An 11,911-nucleotide genomic window follows, 5' to 3' on the forward strand; every position below is an offset into this window, starting at 1 on the left:
TCATTAACCAATCCCTCCATCCATCCATCCATCCATCCATCCATCCATCCATCCATCCATCCATCCATCCATCCCTCCATCCATCCATCCATTCATTAACCAATCCCTCCATCCATCCATCCATCCATCCCTCCATCCATCCTTCCTTGTAATGTTTCAGATTTCTGGATAATTTTCCTCCTGGGTGTAATGATCCTTTCTGACAGAAAACCTGGAAACTTGTCTTGGTGTTGAGGAGAAACTGCCCTGCATCACATCAGGAGATTTAATCCGTATCAGATTGACCGTATCTCTGTGACTTCCTGTCTCCAGGGCGCCATGGCCGCCACCTACTCGGCCCTGAACCGGAACGTTCCCCCGGTCCTGGAGCCGGTGGGCTGCTCCACTCTGGCCCAGCGGAGGGGGCTGAAGAAGATCACCTCCACCGCTCTTTGACTTCCTCCTCCTCCTCTTCCTCCTGTCAACTCTGACCTCGATCTGATCGCCTCCGGACCTCCCCGCCGCCCCCTGCGGTCCGGTCCGGTTGGACAGACTACTGATGGACCTGAGAGCCGCTTACGCCAAATAGAAGCACACCCCGTCTCCGCCCCGCCCTGCACCTTACCGGGTTCTCCTGACTCCCAGCTTTAGCATCACCAATCAACACAAACACAAACCGTGGGCCCGTGGGCCCGTGGACCCGTGGTACCGGCCTCTGCTTCGGACAATCAGCGCTTCCTCGCCACTGCGAGGCTGCGTCAGGAAAACAAGAGTATTTATTAACCTCAGATGGGGAAATCATAGGAACAAGATAAGGTAGGTGTTCTGAAGAGCTAGGATCTTTGTTATCTGTGTAGTTGTAGATTCTGCATTTAAACCTCAAGTAGCCTCTGAGACGGACAGAAGTCCAGATCAGCTCAGGAAGCAGCCGCCTGGGACTGTCGCTGCTCGCCTTTTAAAGGGAAACCAACGTCTCACTAAGATCCGTTCTGTTGGGAAAACTTTTTCTTTTTCCACTTTTTCATCTTTAGGAACAAAACAGCAAAATGTCTCAAACATTCACCACTGAAACCTTCGTTTCCACCAACATTTATCCAAAAACCAACATGGAAAATACTCTGGAATCAAACTGTGAACGACTTAAATCTGCAAAAAGAGTTTTCTGACATTATGCTGCCCCCTAGTGACCACAACAGGTATAACAAGCCATTTTTCGCCTCTGTTATTTTGTCTACTTCATTTTTTCGTTTTTGGAATAAGATAAATTTATATTTGACACCCAACATCATGAACATTTTTGGTTACTATCTAACCTGATCAGAAACAGATTTATGCAGATTAGGGAGCAACTAAATCTGTGGTGCTCAGTTTTTCTCCTTTAGTTTTTGGAAATAAAAATGAAGTTAAAATTTCAGTGATGTCAGAAAAAATAAGTTGCTATTTTTCCCTCAATACTAAAAAACATTATATGTAAAATAAATATAAACTTGTAGTTATGTTTGCAATAACGTTTGGCAGTAAAATAGACGATGTTTATGTACATTTATTGTAAAAATACAGATGTTTCTGATGTGTCTCCATGTGATTCTGGTGAAGCAGTGAGAAACCCGGCGCTGTTGGACCTCTGCTGCTCGGCCACATTTTACATCAGAAACATCGTTTAACGTTCAAACACTCGTCTCGATTAGCATTTTGATACATTTATACTTTTTACAAGGTTTTTATTTTGAGTTTGATGAACTTTTTAGAGTTTTTAACCTCAGAAAGTTTAACTGTGTGATGATGCTACACACTTTAGATTTTGACCTTTTTTTTATTTAAATAATTTCCTGGCCACAGTTTCATCTCTACAGTTAAAATTTATGCATCAAAACGTTGGTATTTCTGTCCTCTTCGACCCGGTGCGTCTCTCACTGCTGTAGCACTTTTGGTCTGCAGTCAAATCACCTCAGAGTTCAGAGTTCACACACACAACTGAATTCACCCCCACTGTAATTCCTCTATCAAAATTATCATTGAAGAGCCTCTTTTAGCCGCCATATCTCCATATAAATCGCTGTAGACGTATAAAGTTTCTCATATGTGGCCAGAGGAACGTTATGCTTTTCACGGTTTAAGGATTATTCAATACAACTTACGGTTTTTGCACAGCAACTGTTTGCTTGAATCTTAAACTCCTGGTTATTTTTCTGTCTTTCACCCCAGAAAAGGCGGGAATCACCATGGCAACCTGTTATTTCTTTTGTTTTTCCAAAATGGCTGCCCAAGTTGGCACTAGAATAAGCATTTGGTAGGTCTTGGGAGACTGAACAGGAGGAAATCTGAGCACCACTGATTTAAATCCCCTCCCAGATTAATAATTCAGGAACCGTTTCAGGATCTGAAAGCGGCTTGAAGCATTTCCTGTCCGCCATCTTTAGATGGTGTAGAGCCGCCTGCTTCCTCACGGCGCCGCCTGAAGCTGGATTTCTGCCTCAGTACGAGCCGTCGGTGCAGCAGAACTGTAAATATGAACATGTTGGGCAACTCAGGTTTCTACGAATCAAGACGATGCATTTTTGTAGGAGGAGGAGGTGAAAAAGCACAGGAACACGAGCAAAACAGGCGAACAAAAGGCTCCTATTATCAGACGTTAAACATTTTACACGTCCAGTTTTCTTTCCAGATTTCTGTTTTCCTCTCAGTCTTAAAAAAGCGACCTTTTGAAATCGAGCTCTTCCGTTGTTGGTGTTGCGTTCCTGTGATCTGTGTTCAGAATTTATGCCTGATGATGATGATGATGATGATGATGATGATCTGGCAGCAAACCCTTTAAAAACTGAGCAGAAAACATTCAAAACATTCCAGCTGTTGGCTTCACCCTGGAGGTCTAATAGTTAGCATGATGCTAATGTTTAGCATCATGCTAACTATTAGCATCATGCTTGATCTGTAGATTCAACAGAAAACTAATTTATGCAACAATTTTTCCAGAAAATAAATCCGCCCTGAACCGAACACTCCTCCAGCTGAGCCACCAGGGGGCGCTGCATTCATTTAAATTCTTTGACCAAATTATTCAGCTTCTCTTCAGTGAAATTAATCCATGTGTGAGTTTGCTTCTGGTGCAAAACGATGGAGAACAAGTGAAAGTGTGAAAAGTCAGAAACTGTAAACCTGACGACCTCGGAGGCCCATTTTCACCGGCGCTGAAATAAAAAATAAAACATGTCAGATAAACGTCTGAATCATAAACGAGTCGTTTTCTGGATAAATCAAATTTGATAAATTAAAACAAGCATTTCCTTACAGAAGTAATAACATAAAACTATTTTTGATTTCAAATCAAAATTTTATATGTATAGCACATTTCAGCAACAAAGCATTTAAAGTGCTTTACATCACAAAAAAATGATCATGTCATCATTTTAAATAGTTTTGCCCTTTTCTTCAGTAATGACTCTAAGTCCACATTTAGACTCTACAGATACTTTGTGAGTTTTATTTACTCTCCATGTTTTTGTTTTAACTGGTGAAATCGGGCCTCCACTGACGTCTGCGACTGAGTTTTTAAAAGCAAAAATAAATTTCTTCACAGCAGAAATCCCACTTCTGTTGTCGTGGAAACATTAAAAACTTTCTGTAGTCGTCTGAATGTCATCTTAAAGGGATAAACTTCAGAGTTTCTTTATGTTTTATATATAACTATTGATTTATGTTGAATTTTGTTCATTCTTCTGTCAATGTACAGCTCTGGGATAAAGAGAGATAAATAAAATGACCTTTTCTGTAATTATAAACAGAGAAATAGCTTTTTTCTCTTCATCTCACTCTTCCTCTTTTCGTCTGATTCTGTCAGAGATGTATTCAGCCCTGCTGCTACGCCAGCTCTCTGTTTTTGTACCGGCAGAGTTGGACTTTCTATGAAAAACAATAAAAAACAATAATCGATAAAATGCCTTTGCTTTTTATTGATCAAAATGAAGCCAGGAGGATATGTCAGAACTATAAAATTATTTTCTATTTTGCATTTTCTTTTTTCACTGATTAAAAATCCTGAAAAAGAAGTTTTATGAAACACATTTCATCATAAATGTTTTTAAACTACCCATTTCCAGCTGTTTATCAGACAAAAATAGTCACAAAAATAAGTATAATTTAAGTTGCTTATAGATTAGCTAAATGTTTTTATAGAGGTTGTGCGTATTAGTCATGAGAAGTGATCATCTTACCTGCGTAGCCAGATATTTTTCAGTTTGGAAAATCCAGATATTTAAAGGAGAAGTCAAGCAAACTTTAAGCTTTTATTTTTCTTTTAGCTGTAAGTATGTGGCAGTTAGCTCAAGAAGCTGTTGGTTGCAATTTTTTCCAAGTTGAAAGCACTTAGCTTTATCAATGGCTGTTAGCAAAGCTATTAGCCTTTTGCTAATAGCGTTGTAGTTATCTCATTAGTTATTAGTTGTTAGAAATTGATTCTTCCAAGTCCTTTCTATATATTTTTTTATATATAAATTGATTTGTTGGATATATTTGGTGAATTATTTTGAAGTTGGTGACCAAGTACTTGTCCAAGTACAAATCAATGACCAGTTAATATTCATAAAGTTATTAATCCAATAGAACTGAAAATTAGTGATAATGAATCACATGTCTAAGAGTTTTGTTATTACCACTTTTCCTTTGTAACAGTTTTACAAAACCAGTTGGAATCATATAAAAATATATGATTCTCAAAAATTCAGTATGTCAGAAGACATACACTAGTTACATAAATAACTGTTTATGAGAAACAATTTCTCATAAAATATTGACTTATCTTTGTATTCAACATATTAGTTATTCCAAATTAAGAACCTATACTGAAGAAATTTATTCTTGTAAATCAGACACTAGTATGATAAAGCTTTCATGTGAAAATTAAAGAGCTGGATAGAAACTTTGTTGACACCAAAATTTCTTAAAAAGAAATTCAATTGCATCTCCTTTAAAAATAAAGTTTGAAGTTGAATACGGGAATCTATGTTTGTCCCTGGTTAACTCCTTTATTCTTTTTCCTGTTCTGATAAGTTTGCCATTCCCAAGATGGCGGCCTGGCTCTCGTATTTACCCTATCAAACTAAGCTGCGTCACGGTTTTCAATAAAGCACTGCAGTTTTGAACGCGCTGTCCTGCGCTTGCGCACACAGACAGAGCCTCAGCGTTAAGCAAGTAGCTTCTGGCTCCGTTCAGTTCGGTTTAAATCAGATCCTGTCTGACGTTTGTAAACATCCACCAGCCGCCAGTTGTACCGAGGAGGGTTGAAGCGAACCTGGTGTAAAGGAATATGCCCAAAAATAAAGGTAAGGGGCCGAAAATGGAGGCATTTACTGCTCTGCGGTAGTTTAGCCCGCCGTGTGGAAAACGTGACCCGGGCCGGCTAACTCCGTTAGCAGCAGGTATCGGTGAGCGCTATTGATCATCCACAGGGATTCTTACTTAAAATAAACTCTGAATATTCACATTAATTAAGTTTATTTAAGTCTTTTGATGCTGTTTGATATTTAGAGACGGTTAGCTCGTAGCTAGCTAGCTGGCACAGCTAATCTCCACCCCGGTCTGGCCTTCTGATATGTTCACTAATTTATCTAAATTTACCTAATAACACACGTCTGCTTCAACATATGTTACTAAAATAATGTAAAGGTTTTATTTGAGCTTCCAGTTGAGTTTTATATGAGCTAATCAGTTCGAGAGAATCATTATCTGCTGATTAGCGTTACAGAAGCAAATTTAAGCTTCAGCTTCTGTGATTTTTAATAAGTTTAAACGGCAAAACTCCCATTTAACTTTAACTGTTAAGTTTAAACTACCAAAAATAACCAAATGTCTTTATTTTACTTCTGTAGAGTCAAAGTTTACCTTTTAAAGTTTGTTTATGATCAATAGTTCTTTAGAAAACATGTTTATTGTAGTTAATTTTCAAATTCAATTAAAAAATTATTGATGAAAAAGTAAATTAAATGTTGTTGTAACTCATGTTATCCCAGGTTCAAAAAGTTGTTATAGATGCTGTAGAAAGGAAGGGTCTCCTGTAGCAGTCTGTAGTACAGTGGCTCTGGTTAAGCCTCTGACTGAAGACGCTGTCAGAGGAAGTCCATGAAGACACAGCTCAGGGTTCATCATTTGAAATGTTCTGTTTTGTCTCATCAGTTTTAATTATAAAGAGCTTTAGATCGTATATTTTAGTTGGTTAAATGTTAAAATGTTTTCTTCTAAAATAATGGACAAGAAAAGACAAAAGATGATGAATCGACAGTCTGACACTGTTAAAAGTATTTATCCAAATTCTGTTTAAAATAATCAGAATAATTCTGAAAAACAAAACAAAAAATAAACTGTGTATTGAAATATGTTTGTACGTTTGCAGACTTTATTTCTTACTTTAAATGTAAAAATAGAATTAAGATTTAAACAGCATCCTTTTATCATTCTCACATAATCTGGGTTTCAGTTTTCATTTGACCGTTTTATTGTTAATCCACAGATAAATACTCACTCATTTGACCATAAAAAGGCAAAATTTGCTGCTTTTTGGCCCTCTGGGCCCTCCATAGATTAGAGATTTAACTCAAAGCGCCTGTTTTTATTTTTACACATCAGAGTAGGATTGGTTTCCTGTGTGAATTTGTTTCCACAATCAATATCTGATTGTGGATATAAGATGGAGACCTTTAGAAAGGTCTCTGTCCTGACCTTTCTAAAGGTGAAAGGTCAGGACAGAGTCAGAGATGGAAATGTCTGATGTGGCTTTCTGGACTCCTTGTCTGAAGAAGTTTATTAAATCCCACAATAAACAGACATGAATAACTCAGAACGTAACAAACAGGTTTCATCTTGTTTCCTGCAGGTTGTGTCATTTGCTTTCATCCCAGTTTAATCCCAGTTTAATCCCAGTTTCCTCCCAGTTCAGCTTCATTTACTCTGTGAAGCATAAAGAGGCCAAAATAACTCGCAGGCCAAAAGAACCAACAAAATACTGACTTTGTTTCAGCCACTCCACAATAAGTTAAGGTGTAATACTTTAATTAAATGAGTAAATTCGTCTTTTTGTGTGTTAGAAACAGATGTAAATTAGATCCAAGCATTAAAGTAATTTTACAGATTTGCCTCAGTAAAACTAAGGTGTGAATTTTTAAAGACTGACTGAAAATAATAAAACATTTTTGGTCAAATCTGAGCAACAAAAACAAGATTTAGTTCACTTTTATTAAAACAATATACACCAGGCTTAACTTGTATTATGTTGAATTTGAGTTGTGGGCCACACAAAGTCAGTCCAGGGGCCACAAATGGCCCCTGGGCCACACTTTGCTTTACCTTTATCCTCAGAAAACAAACTAACTAACTTAACTTGTTCCTTATATTCTGTCAGACTTGACCTGAATTCAAACTCTAAATATACAGAAGATGTAAAACAAGATGGCCGCCCTGACGTCACTCCAAAAAAATCCAGATTTTCCAGAAATAAAATCTTCAAAAACCAAAAATTAGGATTTAATTCCCATCCATATATAAAACCTTTTCCTCCTACAGTTTTCTGTCCAGTCATGTTTTGGTTTCTGTAAACTTTGTCAAATTTCAACAAAACTTTACAGAAATAATCAGCTGCAGAGAAGATGAGAGACACAAGATCATCTATAAAAACTTTATCTTATTGATATTAAATTAAAAACATGAGTCAAAGAATGTGTTGATTTTTGGTGCATTTACAGACTGAATAAATGTGGGATTTTTCAGTTTTGATGCATTTTAATGAAGAAAAATGAGTTTTAATGTTCCAGTTTTGGATTCAGCTGACCAGCAGGAAGCTGCGTTCAGGTTTACGGTGAGAGACGTTGATGGCTTCCCGCTCTGCCTGCAGGTAAAGGAGGAAAGAACCGGCGACGTGGAAAGAACGAGAATGAGTCTGAGAAGAGAGAGCTGGTGTTCAAGGAGGACGGGCAGGGTGAGTTCTGCTGGTCCAAACGGCCAGAACCGCAACCAGAGAGAGCTTTAATAATTGATCGTGATTAACCACGATTAACTGTTTCAGTCCTATTTTTTAAAGTAACTTATTGTCTTTGAATGCGTTGCACATCAATAAAGTCTTACAGTCTGAAGACGGCAAAACATTTTTTGAAAACGTGAATACAGTGTCAGTTTTTGATATGGGCGGGTGCCCAGGGTGATATCAGAAAGGGGCGAGGCACCCAAGAAGTAGAAAATAAAATATTACTGGGAGACAACATTTAAGCATTTCTGAATTATTACATTTTACTGGATGATAAATTCTCAGAAATTATTGCAATAGATACTTTTATTTTGAGACCATTTTCATAGGATACAATAATAATGACAATATGCCTGTAAAACCTATCACGATATAATCGTTTCATATCAGTCAGCATCAATAAATTATTGATCAGTTTTTTTTTTTTGTGACTGCTGGGCTGATCTTTGCTGTTTTATCCAGTTTTTATTCCACTTTGGTTTTTATTATTAAGCCATTATGAAGCAAAACCTGAAACTGCAGAAGTTACTCAGCAGGTCGTTGCTAGGCAACCACAGTGGGGAGAACTTCTGCTTGCCACCCAGCAGGTTGTTGCTAGGCAACCAGAGTGAGTGAGTTAGTAGATTCCACTGTGAGGAATCTGCTGAATATCCTGGCAGTTTTATTATCTACTGATGTTGATTATGTGTCCATCATGATGTATATTGTTGATTTATTGTTCAGCCCTATTATAATGGCGTAACAATGCAAGGTTTCCCTCTTAAAGATCAATAGTTTTAACTTTGAAAAGTAAACTTAATGCTGGAACTGGAAGACATTTTAAATATCCAAAATAAACAAAGCAACAAAAAACGAGAAACAAAAACCAAATGCAGCCAAAACCAGAAAAGGAATGAGTTATAAAGTCGTGGTAAATAAAATAGTCCTTTTTAATTTCTTATGATTTACAGTATTACTGAGGTTTTTGATCTATAAACAGTTTATTTTAGTGTTTTTTCAGCCTGGGGCCCACCAGGCTTTATACATGTTTTTCTAAAGTTTTCTGTTTTTGAGACTTTCCAGTTGGTGTTTAGGTATTTTTAATATTGTCTTTATAAATAAACACATAGTGATGATTTCAAACTTCCTGTCAACTTTAAAACCCGGTGGGGTGAAGGGCCGCCAGGGCGACCGGGCGCCTGGCGACCGGCCTAGCACCACCGGCGTTAGCAAAACGGAGCCATTTCCTGCTTCCTGTAGTTTTAACGGGTTTGAAACATCCCATGACTTGTTGCTCGTCTCTTCCAGAATACGCTCAGGTGATCAAGATGCTGGGGAACGGCCGCCTGGAGGCCATGTGCTTCGACGGCACCAAGCGGCTCTGCCACATCAGAGGAAAACTCCGGAAAAAGGTAGGAGAAACGCCGAGTCGGCACTGCGGAAGGCCGATTGTGTAGAGGTCACAGAGGTCGTGTGACCTCCTCTGACCCCGGCTGACCTCTTTGTTTCCGTCCTCCAGGTCTGGATAAACACGTCTGACATCATCCTGGTGGGGCTGAGGGATTACCAGGTGAGCAACTGGGACCAGTTTGACTTCACTGACTGGTTTTCTCTCTGTTCTACAGCTTGGTCAATAATCAATAATCTGTTTCAGTCATCAGATTTATGGTTTTGATGATTTTATTCCCTCAGTGCTCTCCTCGGGTTTCTGTAGTTGAGTGATGTCAGGGCGGCCATCTTGTTTTACAGCTTCTGTTTATTTGGACTCTGAATTCAGGTCAACTTTACGACGAAGCACAAGACGGGGATTTATTTTATACCTAGTAGAAGAATACAGTTTGACAACAGTCAGAATTAAACCAGAATAAAGATTTAATATTAGGAGAATAAAGTATATTTAAATTTGAGAACTTTGACTTTAAAAGTAAAACATTAAAATGGCTAATGTCGAGCATTTTGTGAAGTTTGGTACAAGTTTTATAAATGAATAAACAGTTAATGTTTAACACATTAGCATCAAATTATTATCAATCGTAGAAGTTTGAAACTTTTGCACAAAAAATCAAGTTAAATCCTGATAATAGAAACTTTTTTTCCCATTAAAACAACTTTTTTTTTTTTTTTTTTATCTCAAGACGTTCTGGTAAAATTGCATCTTTATTCTGATTTTGTGACTTCGCTCTTATAATTAAACAATCATCCCTAATAATCTGTCATTCAGCTCTCAGGAGCGAAGAAAAAAATCACATTTTGAAATTTTATTCTGTCATTTGTAACTTCTTTAGGAAATAAAATAATTAAAGTCATATCTGGTATAAAAACATGAGATTTTCTGTTCCTTACCGGATCAGAACCGTTTAACAGCTTAGATTTTTTTCTTTAGGACAACAAAGCCGACGTGATCCTGAAGTACAACGCCGACGAGGCTCGGAGTTTGAAGGCTTACGGAGAACTTCCAGAACACGGTGAGTTTAAAGTGGGTCATCAGTGGAACCGGTTCTGTAAAAGAACTGGTCCTCAGTGGTTCAGTTGGTTGGAATCGTCGAGACGTTTTAAATGTCTGTTGGGTTAGAAAGATGCTGGAGTAGGGGATTAATCCCTCTGGTTCTGACTCAAACCAGAGGGATTAATTGTCCAAACATTGAAAGATTAAGCAGATAAAAAGCTGATCTGCAGCCAGACTAAAATATTCTGACTTTTTCTTCCTCACAGCTAAAATCAACGAGACGGACACCTTCGGACCCGGAGACGACGACGAGATCCAGTTCGACGACATCGGTGACGATGATGAAGATATCGATGATGTAAGCTCAGCGTTACTCACATTTCACATAGTTTAATTTTAAAAAGTGAGGGTTTATTGTTCTGCTGTGAAGTTAAACAGGTTTAGCTTCCAGCTGATGATCCGTTTCATGTTGCAGATCTAAAACGCTGCGGCTGAAGGAGGAAGGCAGGATTTTACTACAGAAGCTCCGATTGGGATGTTTTGAGCCGATTCTGCAAATAATCACCATTTTTTTATTATTAATATTAAAGATGAGCCTATGACAGTCCAAACCGGTTTATTAATGTTCTGTATGGTTACTCCATCGGTCGTTTTGGTTCTGGATGGAAGTGAGGCGGGACGACGGAGCGTTTCCGGTCTCCTTCTCAAAACTGTTTCGTTTTGTTGACATTCTCTCTCCAAACACGCCATCTTTTTTTTTTTTTTATTAAAAAAAGAAAATGTATTTATAATTTCACAGCATGTGGGATTTAGAAACTGAACCGAATGTGTCGGTTTGCTGATAAAGTGCTGAGTCGGCGGAACCGGACGGGTTCTGGACTGAACCATGAAGGTGATCCCTCCTTAGTCTGTCGTTTTTCTGTTTCCTGTCCCGAAGTCGTCGGCTCGCTCTGCGGTGAAACCAGAGGTTCCCAACGTTCCCAGTCCACTCAGAGCTTATCTTTCACACACCTCAGATTATATATGAGCTTATAGCAGATTATTTTTATTTCCTGTCTGCGCTTTGGGAGCCTCTGCTCTGTTCCACATGGATGCAGATGTGCGATGTTGTTTTGCCGGGTTTCCAATAAAGATCTTAACTCCTCTCACCCGGTGTGGCGGTTTCTCACTTCCTGATGGTGGCGCCACTGAGCTCAGAGGGAGAGCAGATAATATGGGAATTCATGCATCTTTTTCCTTCCTACAATTAAATATTTTTTAAAAATTGCATTCCAACATCAAATGTTTTTATAATCCATAAATTACAAAATGTCAGATTTTCAGATAAACCAGCTGAACATTATTTTACAACGCAGTGTAGATGGAAGAAAATTCTGAGATATAAAGTCAGTAAAGTGAAGAATAAAGATGAAATGAAGTGAAAGCATAACATAAATTTGTATAGCGGAGAGACTGTAATGACGCAAATAAAGTCGTAAGATCAGAAAAACACCAAGAAG

At 38.1% G+C, this 11,911-nt stretch overlaps 2 protein-coding genes across 4 annotated transcripts in view; both read left to right on the forward strand.

Annotated features, from left to right (window-relative positions):
• Positions 1 to 3,914, forward strand: part of rps6ka3b (ribosomal protein S6 kinase A3b) — a 49,065-nt gene extending 45,151 nt beyond the window's left edge. For all 3 annotated transcript variants that reach the window (XM_014969982.2, XM_014969981.2, XM_014969980.2), the window contains one exon: positions 313 to 3,914. In XM_014969982.2, the coding sequence (XP_014825468.2) occupies positions 313 to 435 (123 nt within the window). In that variant the 3' untranslated portion in view covers positions 436 to 3,914. The remainder of the gene's footprint in view (positions 1 to 312) is intronic.
• Positions 3,915 to 5,105: 1,191 nt separating this feature from the next.
• Positions 5,106 to 11,560, forward strand: LOC106905267 (eukaryotic translation initiation factor 1A, X-chromosomal). The gene is made up of 7 exons (XM_014969977.2): positions 5,106 to 5,297; positions 7,859 to 7,942; positions 9,275 to 9,378; positions 9,486 to 9,536; positions 10,350 to 10,431; positions 10,679 to 10,770; positions 10,888 to 11,560. Exons 1-7 carry the CDS (start codon positions 5,282 to 5,284, stop codon positions 10,891 to 10,893), a joined length of 435 nt encoding a protein of 144 aa, XP_014825463.1. The 5' UTR covers positions 5,106 to 5,281; the 3' UTR covers positions 10,894 to 11,560.
• Positions 11,561 to 11,911: the final 351 nt, after the last annotated feature.

The sequence above is a fragment of the Poecilia mexicana genome, unplaced genomic scaffold (genome assembly GCF_051168715.1).
Source record: "Poecilia mexicana isolate PSO_F unplaced genomic scaffold, ASM5116871v1 scaffold_15, whole genome shotgun sequence".
Lineage (NCBI taxonomy): Eukaryota > Metazoa > Chordata > Actinopteri > Cyprinodontiformes > Poeciliidae > Poecilia > Poecilia mexicana.

Coding starts and splice junctions, on each gene's coding strand:
- LOC106905267 (XM_014969977.2), top strand. Junction 9,537..10,349: donor TGGGGCTGAGGGATTACCAG/GTGAGCAACTGG, acceptor TTTTTTCTTTAG/GACAACAAAGCCGACGTGAT. Junction 10,432..10,678: donor CGGAGAACTTCCAGAACACG/GTGAGTTTAAAG, acceptor TCTTCCTCACAG/CTAAAATCAACGAGACGGAC.